General features: G+C 32.1%; 2 protein-coding genes across 10 annotated transcripts in view; one reads left to right on the top strand and one right to left on the bottom strand.

The window, feature by feature from the left end:
* Window positions 1-12,117, bottom strand: part of LOC103569158 (uncharacterized) — a 137,977-nt gene that overhangs the window by 80,514 nt on the left and 45,346 nt on the right. The gene's annotated exons all lie outside the window — the stretch shown is intronic.
* LOC103569164 (uncharacterized protein C10orf62 homolog) lies at window positions 8,348-9,545 on the top strand. The gene is made up of 3 exons (XM_008546319.2): window positions 8,348-8,706; window positions 9,047-9,154; window positions 9,235-9,545. The coding sequence occupies exons 1-3, from the start codon at window positions 8,658-8,660 to the stop codon at window positions 9,420-9,422; spliced, it is 345 nt and encodes a 114-aa protein (XP_008544541.1). The 5' UTR covers window positions 8,348-8,657; the 3' UTR covers window positions 9,423-9,545.

Raw genomic sequence — 12,117 nt, forward strand, 5'->3', positions numbered from 1 at the left:
TGTGTGGTGATTTTTGCAAAGGAAAATGTAATTTAAAAAGACAATTTTGAATGGAAACAACGGTAACAAGCAACTTGGCATGTCTCCTCGAATGCAATATCAAGACGATCTTCCCATGGAATTTTATAGTATACTTGACTGTTTAGATTTTAGCAAGGAAAATGAACTAATCGGTTTAAGAGAAATAGAAAATAGAAAAAGAGGGTTGCCTAAACGTAACACGGTTTAAAACTCACGTGGGCCAACAAGGAAGATACATTTACTTTTCAAGCGTCAGTAGTAAAATCATTTTTCTCATGCGAAATGTTTTCTCTTATGGATATTGCAAGTTCCCATGCAATCTCACATGGACTTTTTTGATTATAAGATTTACAGATTTTCTTGTCTTTACTTATATGAATTTTGATTTACTTTCTTCAAAAATAACTTCCACCCCCAAGAAATTGATATAAATAATCAATATTTTTGTCTTGATAAAATAATAATTTAAATCTCAGTCCTCATTGATCCTGACTTTGAAACAATGGTGTTCTTCATTAATCATTGTTTCTCATATCGCACGATCTCTTTGATTTACATAACGAAAAAAATTTTTTACATCCTTTTAAGTTCTTTGGAAGGTTTGTGCCGACTGTCCGTAGCTTTGTCATCCGACAATCCCATAAAAAAAAAAGAAAAACACAGAAGACACTCGGCAAGTGAGGAGCTATAACCTCGAGCGGATAGTGAGAAAGGAGTTAGTACACCGTGTTATTCGTGTTTAAAAAAAGTAATAAAAGGTATAAAAAATAAAATAAAAGACACGGGCCAGAGACAGAGTAGAGAAGAGAGACCGGAGTAAAGAAAAGGCAGTAATTGTAAAATTAATTAAAAGACCGAGTAAAATAATTAATTTTTCTAATAATTCTTGCAGCGTTTTTATGTATTTTATTATTTATTTTTTAGTCTTTTGCGTACAACACAATTTAGACAAAGTTGAATATATATAAAGACTCGATAAGAGAAAAAGGGAGACGGAAAATAGTTATGCCGAGAAAAAGGATGTGGAACGGCACCCGGAGGGTTGAAATAATTTCATAAGGGGCTGGGCTTGAGAACCGCATCTACATTTGCTAAAACATACCATATAACGTGGAAAATTTTCCACCCCCCTTTTCCAGCCCCCAGCGCCTCCAACTACTCGCTCATTCTGCGTAACCTCCTTCCACTTAAACTTGCCATACCGACAAACCTTTTGTGACCTCGTCGTTTCTGACCACGTCTGACCGCAACAAAGACTCGAACCCCTTCAAACTCGCCGCTACCTGCCTGCCCACACTGAGCATACACTTATTTTATTTGCGCCCACTTGCGTTACCAACTGTGCAACTTGAACCACAAATGATATCTTTGTTAATGTGTCTTACCTTGCGGAAATTTGTTTCCATTTTTTTTTTTTTGAGGTTTACTTTTGAAATTGGGCACTGCCTACAGTTTGTATCTTAACATTTTTTTAAAACGCAAACAAGAGGGTCAGAAATTATTTATTAATTTTTCGAGAAGATTGTAGATTGGTTTTTGAGCTAATTATTGATATTAGTGAATGTCAGACAGAAAGGATAATCTGTCCACTGAAAATTATTACGCACCTTTGACCCACTAATTTACAAAATTTACTACTTGGTGGAAAATGCGATGATTTATACAAATCGTTGATGTTTCATACGAATTGTTGATTACAATGTTCCATCAGATTTTATTAATATAATTTAAAAATTTTTAATTGTGAGAAAAAGTTTCATTATAGTTTTTGAATGAAAAATGTTCATAATTAACGCAGTTAAATGTTTAATATTGTCCATAAACTTTTTCAATTTACACTGACCTTTTTTGATTGGTTGTATGCTGTATTTAATTTTTCTTAAAGCATTAATGTGATTCAATAAATGGGAAAAATATATGGTGTAATATATTTTTACAACACACAAATACATGGAAAAATATATATAGTACCTTATATATTTTTCCATATAGGTATTTGAATTCATACATTTTTTATATAATTACGAAGAAAAATGTTTTTTTTTTTAATTTCTCAAAAACAACTGGATCAATCAACTTTAAAATATAATCAGCTCTAGAACACAAAAAGACGCACTGATCGCCATCTCGAACATCAAAATCGGTTGATTCATTCGCGAGATATCGTGGGATAAATAAATGTTAAAAAACGGTTTTTTTTTCGAAAACAATGGCATACAAACGTATTTTTGAGCTCGAAAATATATTCACGACAAAGTTTTCGAGCTCAAGGAGCTCGAAAACAGCAGGAAGTTTTAGAGCTGGCCCTAAGGGTCAACTGATAGCCAGATTTTTTGTTTGTAAGACTTTTAGAGTGTCCCCCCCCCTCCTCCTCCAACAACACACCCACCACGCTCCGTACCCTGTTTTGACCCTTGATCATTGTTGAAAATTCTTCAATGATTAAATAATAAAATGAGTCCACTCAAAATGAGAGCTTTATATATTTTAAATATAGTCCCTTTATACGGGTTATATACTCTCGTTCTGTTTCTAACACTCGTTATTACTTTTCTCCCCAACCCATGAATTTGGGTTTTATACTCGATGGCACGAGTTAATTAAGACTCTCTTTAAAAAAAAAAAAAATTTCCGAAATCAACGTCAATAACATTTTTAAATTTCATTTAACTTACATTATATTGTAAAACTGCGCAATTTTCTGCATAAATTGATATACCTTAATTGCTACATTTGATTTTAAAATTGCAGCGTAGATTGCAATTCTATAATTTCAAACTCAAAGATCTGCTTTCAAAGTTTATTTTTTTTATTTCAGTACTTCTAAATATTATTAGAAAATAGAAAAAATTGATTAATATTTTCTTACATCAATAGTCACGTATTTATGACAGAGCACGTACTTCATGTGAATCGCTTCTTAGCCCACAGAAGAAAAAGAAACATCAACAGACGATCTATCAATTCAGTGACATTTCAGCAATAATACAATGACATTTCACGTACTATAACAAAGAAGATAAATGAATTTAGGATCCCATATATCCACGTTTTTTTTCTCTTTCCAACTACTCTTGCCTCTTCATTCATATCTCACTCGCTAAATTCATTTTGACAGATTTCGCTACATTGAATTGATCGTCTGTTATCCGCAAACACGCGGAAATGATGGTGAAAAAAAAAATATTCTTAACCTCAATGACATCTCTGGTAAATAATTTAATAGATTAATCGATTCTCGATAAAAGTGTAATAAATTTATTATGACGAAAAAGTAATTAGTGTCTGTTAAAAGCTCATGAAAAAGTAATAACAAATGGTCTGTACCTTTATGAGAAATAAGTATCCTTTTTTTTGCCATTAATAATTGTCTTTAACAAGATTTGCAGAATCTGTACATAAATTAATTTCTAACTCCCAAAAGTATAGTATTGACAGTAATTTTTTTCGACGTGAAAAAATATTAGGATGAGATTAGAGGAGAAGGGAGGGGTTATTACATAATAGCCTGTCGACGTTCAGTTGACGACTGAAATGCTCTTTTGATTGTTTTGAGCTCTATCTCAAACGTTTATTTCATTAAAACGATATGGAGAGTTCACATCCACACGCACCCTCCCACATACACACACAAGCTAAGATTTGATTTTGTCAATAAAATATCATTAGACATCCTTTTTTCTTATCTAATTTTGACCTCATTAGTGTTGTATCTTAACAAACATTTTTGTCTTACATAATTTTACCCTACCTAAGATTTGAACCTAGACCGATCACGTGAGACTTATGACCTACGTTCAAGCACGCTCAACTGTAGAGACTTATTAGAAATCATATTTTTCATGATTTCTTAAGTTGTTCATTTGTGTTTGTCATCTTATGTATTGATTTACACAAATAAATAATGATATTTGAATATTTATATTGGATATTGAATACGAGTATTTAATATAATAATCGTATAAAAAATATTGATTCAATTAATACAATGTTACGGGAATGTAACACTTTTTAACCAACAACCGATTTTTTTTTTTTTTTTTTAATGAAACCCTACAATTAGATTGATTGCTCTATGTTTCGAGTCAGGTAATTTTCGAAATATCTCAGAAGATAAAAAACAGAATTTCTTTTATTAAAAATTCTCATTGAGAATAGAAAAGTTCGAGATAAGAGGGTGGTAAAATGGCTGAGGAGAGTGATGGAATGAAGAAGCTACTGGAATGAGAGCGAAGAATATGAAGGGGATGATATGCGCCCTGCACGTCGTCTTCTGACGATGCTCGAGATTGGAAATTCGGTGTAGAACTTGAAATGATGTAGGGAGTGCTATTTCACATGACACCCCTGAATGAGCTTCCGTGTATTAGAATAGCCTGGAGTAAGAGTAGGAACCAGTTATAGAGGTGTGAGGATTCCTAGACACGAATGGATATACTCGCGAATGATGCGACTTTGTATTCGTACATTCAACTTCGAAATCATATGCAACAGAGGGTATTCCCTTATTATACACAGGAAATTCTAATTCTCTGGTTACATTGACATGTTAGATGCGATATTCGTATTGTCGACGTTCATTTTACTCCATATACTCAAAATGAATTTACAATCTACAGTTCACATATTTTATTCATTTTTCCCTTCCACATGTTGAAGATAAGCTTCACAATAAATCTAATATTAAACTTACCGTTGATAGTTAACCTCATGCACTATTCAGACTAATCTGAGGAAGTATGAAGTCCAGAATTACAAAAAAAAGTTCAACAATAACTAATTATTATTTTATAGTCAAAGTAGTAGTTTTGGTCATTAACAATTTATTAATAATGGGTCAATGGGTTTTAATTACCAAAGCTTTTTTTCGGGAGATCTACGAGGATTTGTAGAAATTCAGGAAAATCGTTTGATTTTCGAGTGGTTCCTATAAATCTAATCGGAAATATTTATGTTTATAATTTGACCATTTGCGTAGATCTACATTGATCTGACTCGTTCTTCACCAATATTATTGTAAAATTTTCGAAGATCTACTGATGTTGGTAGAGATCTACAATGTTTAAAGATTCGAAGTCCTTGAAGAACCTTAGAAATCACCATAAATTTAAACTCATTGAGGGTCTGCTGGAATTGTCAGCGATCTTTTGAGATTTATTGTAAATTCTAGATCTACATTGATCTGCATTGGTAAATCTACACTGTAAAAAATCCGGAGTGAATTCACTGAAATTAGATCCAAATTCATTTCGGATTCACTCCGCCACTCGAAGTTCCGGAATTTTAAAAAAAATCACTCCGCATGCGGAGTGAATAGGGAGTTTTTTTTTAGCGGAGTGATTGCGGAGTGACGTGAATTAATTTCACTTCCAATTCACTCCGATCCGGAGTTTTAACATTAAAATTAATTAATATTAAACTGTTGAACAGTGTGTGTGTGTGTGCGAGTATGTGCGTGAGCGAGTTTTTGTGCATGTGTGTGCACGTGTACAAATGTGTGCGTTCGGGTATATGTATCACGTGTGCGAATGTGTGTGTGTGTTCGGGTGTGCGCAAATGTGTGTGTGTGCCAATTTGCGGGGGTGTGTGTGCGAGTATGTGTTTAGGTGTGTGTGAACGTGTGCGAATGTGTGCGTGTGTTTGTTTGGGTTTGTGCGGTTGTGTGTGCGAATGTGTGTGCATGTGTCCCCAAATATGTGTGTATGTGTATTTGAGTGTGTGCGATCGTGTGTGTGTGCACGTGTGCAAATCTGTGCGTGTGTGTGGTCGGGTGTGTACGGACGTGTATCTGCGCGTGTGCGTGCGTTTGTTTGGGATTGTGCAGTTGTGTATGTGAATGTGTGCGTGCGTGTGTGTGAATGTGAGTGCGAGTGCGTGTGTTCCCGGATATGTGTGTGCGTGTGTGTGTGCGTATCAGCTAATCAGTAATATAATACGCGAGTTTTTACTTCGATTATATTTAGTGGAGTTACATTTTATTAATTCTATCTTTAAAGCTCCTCTCCGGAGTGAATTTCACTCCGAGGGGAGTGAATAATTAAAAATTCATTCACTCCGCATTCACTCCGGATTTAATCCGCATTCATTCCGCGAATTTTTTACAGTGTACGATAGTAGATTTACATATATTTAAATTAATTCTTTCTGGATGGTCACAAAAATGAAAGGATTTCAAAAGAAACCTAAATTTTAAAGTAGTTTTCAAAATACTATAACTAAGTGAAAAATAGTTATAAAGCAATGAAGAAGAGAAAAATGTTATTTTCTCAATTTTAGAAATAGGAGTAGGGGGAGGTGCAAATGGCGTAGCTTAGGAAGTACTAAGTTTTTCGGAGCTCAAATATGTTAAATCATTTTTGTTTTTAATAATATTGGAAATAAATCGAAAAAAATTTCAGCTGTCGTAAAAAAAAAAAAAAATTTTTTTTTTGCGGGTAAAATGGTGTACCCCATAAGAAAAATGGATATTAAATAAATTCGATTAAATTAAATTTTCTTGTAAGTAATTAACATAAAGAAAAATCAAATTTTACATAATTATTGATGCAATGAAAAAAGAATTTTTAGCATCAGCATTTTTCGACTGACACTTTCGATTTTTAAAGAATCTGAACTACCTACTTAATATTGTTAATTTTTTAATTGTAAATCACTATCTATTATTACCTTCAAAATAAAAGATTCAAGTTGGTTTCAATTCCAAAGAAGATATTTTTAATACAGCAATCATATATAACTTTAAGTAGTGGATAAAAAAATTATGAAAAGTTTATTAAATTTTTAAAATTGTAAATGTTTTCTAGTTGATTATTGAAATACTCCTGAAGCAATTTGACGTTGGGATTTTTTTTATTGAGAATTGAAAAAAAAAATCAGATCAAGTTCATACTGTTTTTTTACGAAAACAAAATTTTTCGAAAACGGTGAAAAAAAATTCGAAATAACACACAATCATATTTACAAAAGTGAGTTGTGAATGTTTAAAACACATAAAAAAAATATACCAGGGTACCCCGTTTTGCCCCCGTCTTTCATTGATATTTGTTTTGAAATACTCAAAAAAATTGACCTTTTTACAATCGTCACTGCTTTTTTTAGGCGTCATTTTGACCAGCCTTTTCTGCAAAAAAATGTCCTGTCATTTTATAAATATAAAATTACAATTCGTAAATCTGGGAATAAACGAATATAGTCAGAAATCTTTTCGGCAATTTATTATAAAATCCATTGTAAGTGTTATTGGTGTTTGCGATTGATATAAAATACTCGAGTCCAATTCCCTCAGTTTCTCAATCCACTCGGGAAAATAAAATGAAATAAAATAAAATAAAATGAAAAAGAAAACCGATAAATCACCTGTGGCCTGCGGGAAGTTTGTACGTACGCGTGTCCATAAAATCCCGTATAAAAAAATAAAATAAGAGATAAAAATCGAGAGATTTGTGTACTTGTAGTCTTAGAGACCTTTATCGCAAACGATTGGGCGGATAAAAAACGATAGTACCTACAATCCCTCGGACATTTAAACTGTATCTTTTTAGGCCTTTGAAAAAAACCATACAGTCAATTGACCAATATATTGTGACACCCTTTTTATTCTGTAGTGTCGATTTCTATTGATGTCATCGGTTTCAGCAAAGTTAAATTATTAGAAAAAAAAATTTTTTCATCAGCTCATAATTTTATAAATTTTTCGGTATTAATTACAGTAATAATCATAATTTTAATTTTATTCATGACCATAATGCTCATATTCAACTTTTCCAATGGTAACAGAATCTATTACCATCTTGTAACAGGGAATGATTACTATCTGTATGTGATAATGATTATCATGCTTTTATGGTAACTATTAGTTTCTCGTATATTAATATTTAGCATTGTCGATAGTTTAGTTATTATCTAGATAGTAATACTTCTTATATCTGAAAAATTTTTGAATTTGACCTTCTGCGATATTAGTGATTATCATCTCGGATAAGAATGCTTACCATCTTCGATAGAAAAAGTTAACATAAAAGAATGAGAATCTTAAAAATGTAAAGAAGGGAATAGTTACTTCGTTCAGACGAGAAGTATTACCACTTTTTTCAGCGTGAAAAAATTATGAATGATAAATAACATTTAACTTAATATTGATTCTCCATGAAACACAGATAATAAATTCTCATTATTTATTTGTCTCTTTCTTTTATTTCTTGAATTATAATTTTACCAATTTTTACAGAGACTTATAACTGGTAGTCGACTGTTACCAAAACATAGCCTGAATTCTTATAAATTCAAAATAATAATGATTGCTGTGATTCTTTGTATGCTTTATTCCACCTTTATTTACACCTGCTGTAATTCTTAGTATGCTTTATTGACGTCATGTTTCCTGCTACGCACATGAAATTACTTTCTAATGACGTCATAGCACTCACACAATCGACTATTACAAAAAACAAGAATACAGCCGTTCATTTGTCGACCATTTCAACTGGGAATTCCCCATACTCTTTCCATGCCCGAAAGATATAAAGCCTTAATAGACATACAGTTTCAGTCTTCTTTATACTTTTAGACACATCGGATCTGTTATTTCTATCGACTAGTGTTATTCAAACTATAGTATAGTACCTGATTACTGGAGAATGAAAAAAAGTTTTTCTACTGGATTAGTAATTTTATTACTTATATCGAGTAAGGTTTCTTTAATAACTTATTGCATAAAAAAATTTTTGTAATAACCTCGAAATTTATGCCATTAAGCACGTATAGTCGGCAGCTTAAAATACTAGACATGACACAGCGGGTGATAAAAATATTTTGTAATTGCAAGTACAATAGTCAGCGTGCAAAAAACATCCTATTGATTCATTGAGTCATGTCGTAACAAAATATTTTATTATATATTTTCAAGCGCTCTTTATTACCTGCCGTCGATAGGGACTTATTGCGCATTTTTTACGAAATCGCACTTGATGCATAAACTACTATTGAAACATAATTGATGTTTATTCATAAATTTATTTTATTTAAGGAGCTGATTGGACTGTAGGGCGTGGTCACGGTTCTCACGGTTCTCACGGATCTCACGGATCCTTTCACGGATTTGGTAGATCACATTCAGTATCTTCACACGCTTCATGTATGTAAAAATTTTAAGCAATTAATATTAGATGTTTTAAGTGGAAAATACCAATTATTGATAAATTTATTCACTTATAGCCTCTGGACATTCTGGATCTTCGGGACACTCTGAATCTTCAGGACATTCAAGTTACTCTGGATACCACCCACGATACTACGGATCTCGTGGTCACCGATCTTCAAATTCTTCTGCTATATCAATAGTTTCATACAAACCATCCTACTTGATTGCAACATCATTAGCCTGCATTCTTTGGACATTATAATGAATATTGAAATTATTAATTAAGTACAAAACTTGAAATTATAAATTTTGAAAGGAATCAGATATTCTTAATTTTAGACGCTTATTTTTGCTAAACTATGATAAAGTTATGACGTAAAAATTATTTTATTTGTTCTTATTGTTGACACTTCTTAACTGTGACAGGGTAATTTTAATGAACATAAATAAATAAATAAATTTGAATTTGAATTTCGTTCCCGCCATAACCGGCCGATGACCTCGTAAGTTACGAGTAGTGTTGCGACTAGTCACCGGGTGTCGCATAGATCACTAAGGCCCGTCCGTTCGTCATTTCCTTTAGTTTAAGAAAGTGGGAATAGGTTTCCGGAGAAGTGGACGGGAGTGAAAAGATATAATGGACTGCGGAACAAAAAGAAGTGAAGAGTTGTCCAGGCGACGAGAACCAACGGACGCAAACTTAGCATCATCAAAGTAAATATATACGTCCGTTCACGCTTCACGTGGAACGAGGCGATAATTAATTTATATTTAACTGTTTAATTAATTATTAGGCCTTTAGGCCGATAATTATAATAATCGATAACTTAACAAAATATTAATGCGTACTGTTCCTTGACAGATTACCAATTGAAATTCCTGGGTGACGAGAGAGAGAGAGAGTGCAGACCAGCGGAGAGAAACTTAGAGGAGGCGACGAGACCACTTGATACCTTCTCATCGTGACTGTTGGAGTTTCCTCGAGGTAAAAATTATAATTAATTAAGGCCTCTAACTTAAATAATTGAGGGCCGAATTAATTATAATTAATTTACTTAATATCTTTCTGCTGGTTTCGCGATATTAGATTGATATTTCAAGGCCCGTCGGCTAGTGTAATCACGCGTCTCGGAGTCCCGAAATTTACGTAAAATCTTTGCCGTGTACTCGTCGTTCTGTTGTAACTCGAAATTTATTTCATTCGAGGCCTCTCGGCTGGAATAAAATAAATTTTTCCGTATAAATTATTCAATAAATAAATTCAATAATTTTAATAAAAGTATTCAGGCCTGTCGGCCGCTCTAGACAAAATTTTGTCCGCGTGTAAGATCATAAATTAAGGCCTTGCGACACCAATTGACCGGCCGAATGTTCTAGTAAATTTAAGACGTAATTCTAGTCGTAAAATTAGTCATAAAATAATTATAAAATAATGTTAAAATAATTCTAATTAAAATTATAAAATCAAAAATAAGACGCTAGAAAAATTACGATAAAATTGTGTCGAGTAAAACTTAAGAATGGATTATTTTCTCAGTAAATTAAGTTGAGTAAGAATAATTATTAGAAAATTTCGAGTAAATTAAATATATAGATATTGGAAGCAAATGTTAAGGGAAATTTGTCAGTAAAAATTAATTAATTAATAATTAAAATAAAACCAAAATTAATTAATTAATAAATATAATTGAATTAAATAAGACAGTGAAAATTAATAAATGAATTAAATAAATCAGGGAAAATAAATAAGAATTAAATAGTTGTGAAATTTTTATACTGGAAATTTTATTGGTGAAATTTTTATGTCGAGTTTAGAAATTGAGTAAAAGAAAATGAAGTCATGAATTAAATAAAGTAAAGTTGAGTCAATAATTTTAAGTAAAGAAAAACTGTGTCTGTGATTTAGGTCCGGTGGACATGATAAGGTTATTTTAAATAATTATACATCCAGGGGATGTTTTTAAATTGAAGTTAAGGCTTACCGTCCAGGGGACGAGATAATTTAAGTGGGTGTGTGGGTGCGTGGGTGTAGTAACCGTCCAGGGGACGAGGAAAATTTAGTTTGTCATAAGTAACCGTCCAGGGGACGAGGAATTTAGTTTGCCATAAGTAACCGTCCAGGGGACGAGGAATTTAGTTTGTCATAAGGAATCATAGTTTGTCATAAGTAAATAATTATTGTCAAAAAGTTAAGAAAATAAAGCAAGGTGCTTAAATTAAATAAAATTTGAATTAACATTATTTCAGCCTACTCTACGATTCCTCTTCTCACTCACAAAATATTACAAACGACCCTGAGTAATAAATAAAATTAATTTAATTGAAATAAAATCATATAACATCCGGTTCTGGAAGGCCGAGTCCATCTTCCAGTGGCGCCCTAATATTCGACTATAATACTAGGTGCGACCAGACTTGGCAAGATTAGTCTCTCTGTCATATAACATATTCATAATATTTCGTACACTCAGAGGTGGCATGTATTCAGTTATCTTTATGGTTTCATGACTACTGATATTAGAAGATAGTCTTAATGAAAGAGATAATCGTTTTTAGATTTTTAAGATCGTTGAGTAATGTGAGTTAATAATATTTCAATGAGGACATTTATTTAATGCTACACATAAAGAATAAATCTATAATCATAGAACAGAATGATTTCATCATTTTGTTATTTAGTAATTTTAAATGTAAGTTGAGACAGTATTCCACTTTAAGCGCTTGAAGGCTATTATTTATGGATTTTTAATAATATTATAAATAAAGATATACATGTAGTGTTTGTTACGCTTAATATGTGCACTATTGAAATATATTTAACAAAATTTATTATATATTTTATTCACTATCAACATATAAAAACACCATTCGAATAGACCGCCTCGAGTAGGTGGGTCTGTGCTTAGTGTTAAAATCTTAAAAATAGACCATCTGAAACAGACCATTCTTAGATTCAA

This window comes from Microplitis demolitor, chromosome 10, assembly GCF_026212275.2.
Source record: "Microplitis demolitor isolate Queensland-Clemson2020A chromosome 10, iyMicDemo2.1a, whole genome shotgun sequence".
NCBI classification, from domain to species: domain Eukaryota; kingdom Metazoa; phylum Arthropoda; class Insecta; order Hymenoptera; family Braconidae; genus Microplitis; species Microplitis demolitor.

Coding starts and splice junctions, on each gene's coding strand:
- LOC103569164 (XM_008546319.2), top strand. CDS start 8,658: ATGAAAAAAAGTTTTTCTACTGGATTAGTAATTTTATTACTTATATCG. Junction 8,707..9,046: donor AATTTTATTACTTATATCGA/GTAAGGTTTCTT, acceptor ATTTTATTTAAG/GAGCTGATTGGACTGTAGGG. Junction 9,155..9,234: donor AGTATCTTCACACGCTTCAT/GTATGTAAAAAT, acceptor ATTCACTTATAG/CCTCTGGACATTCTGGATCT.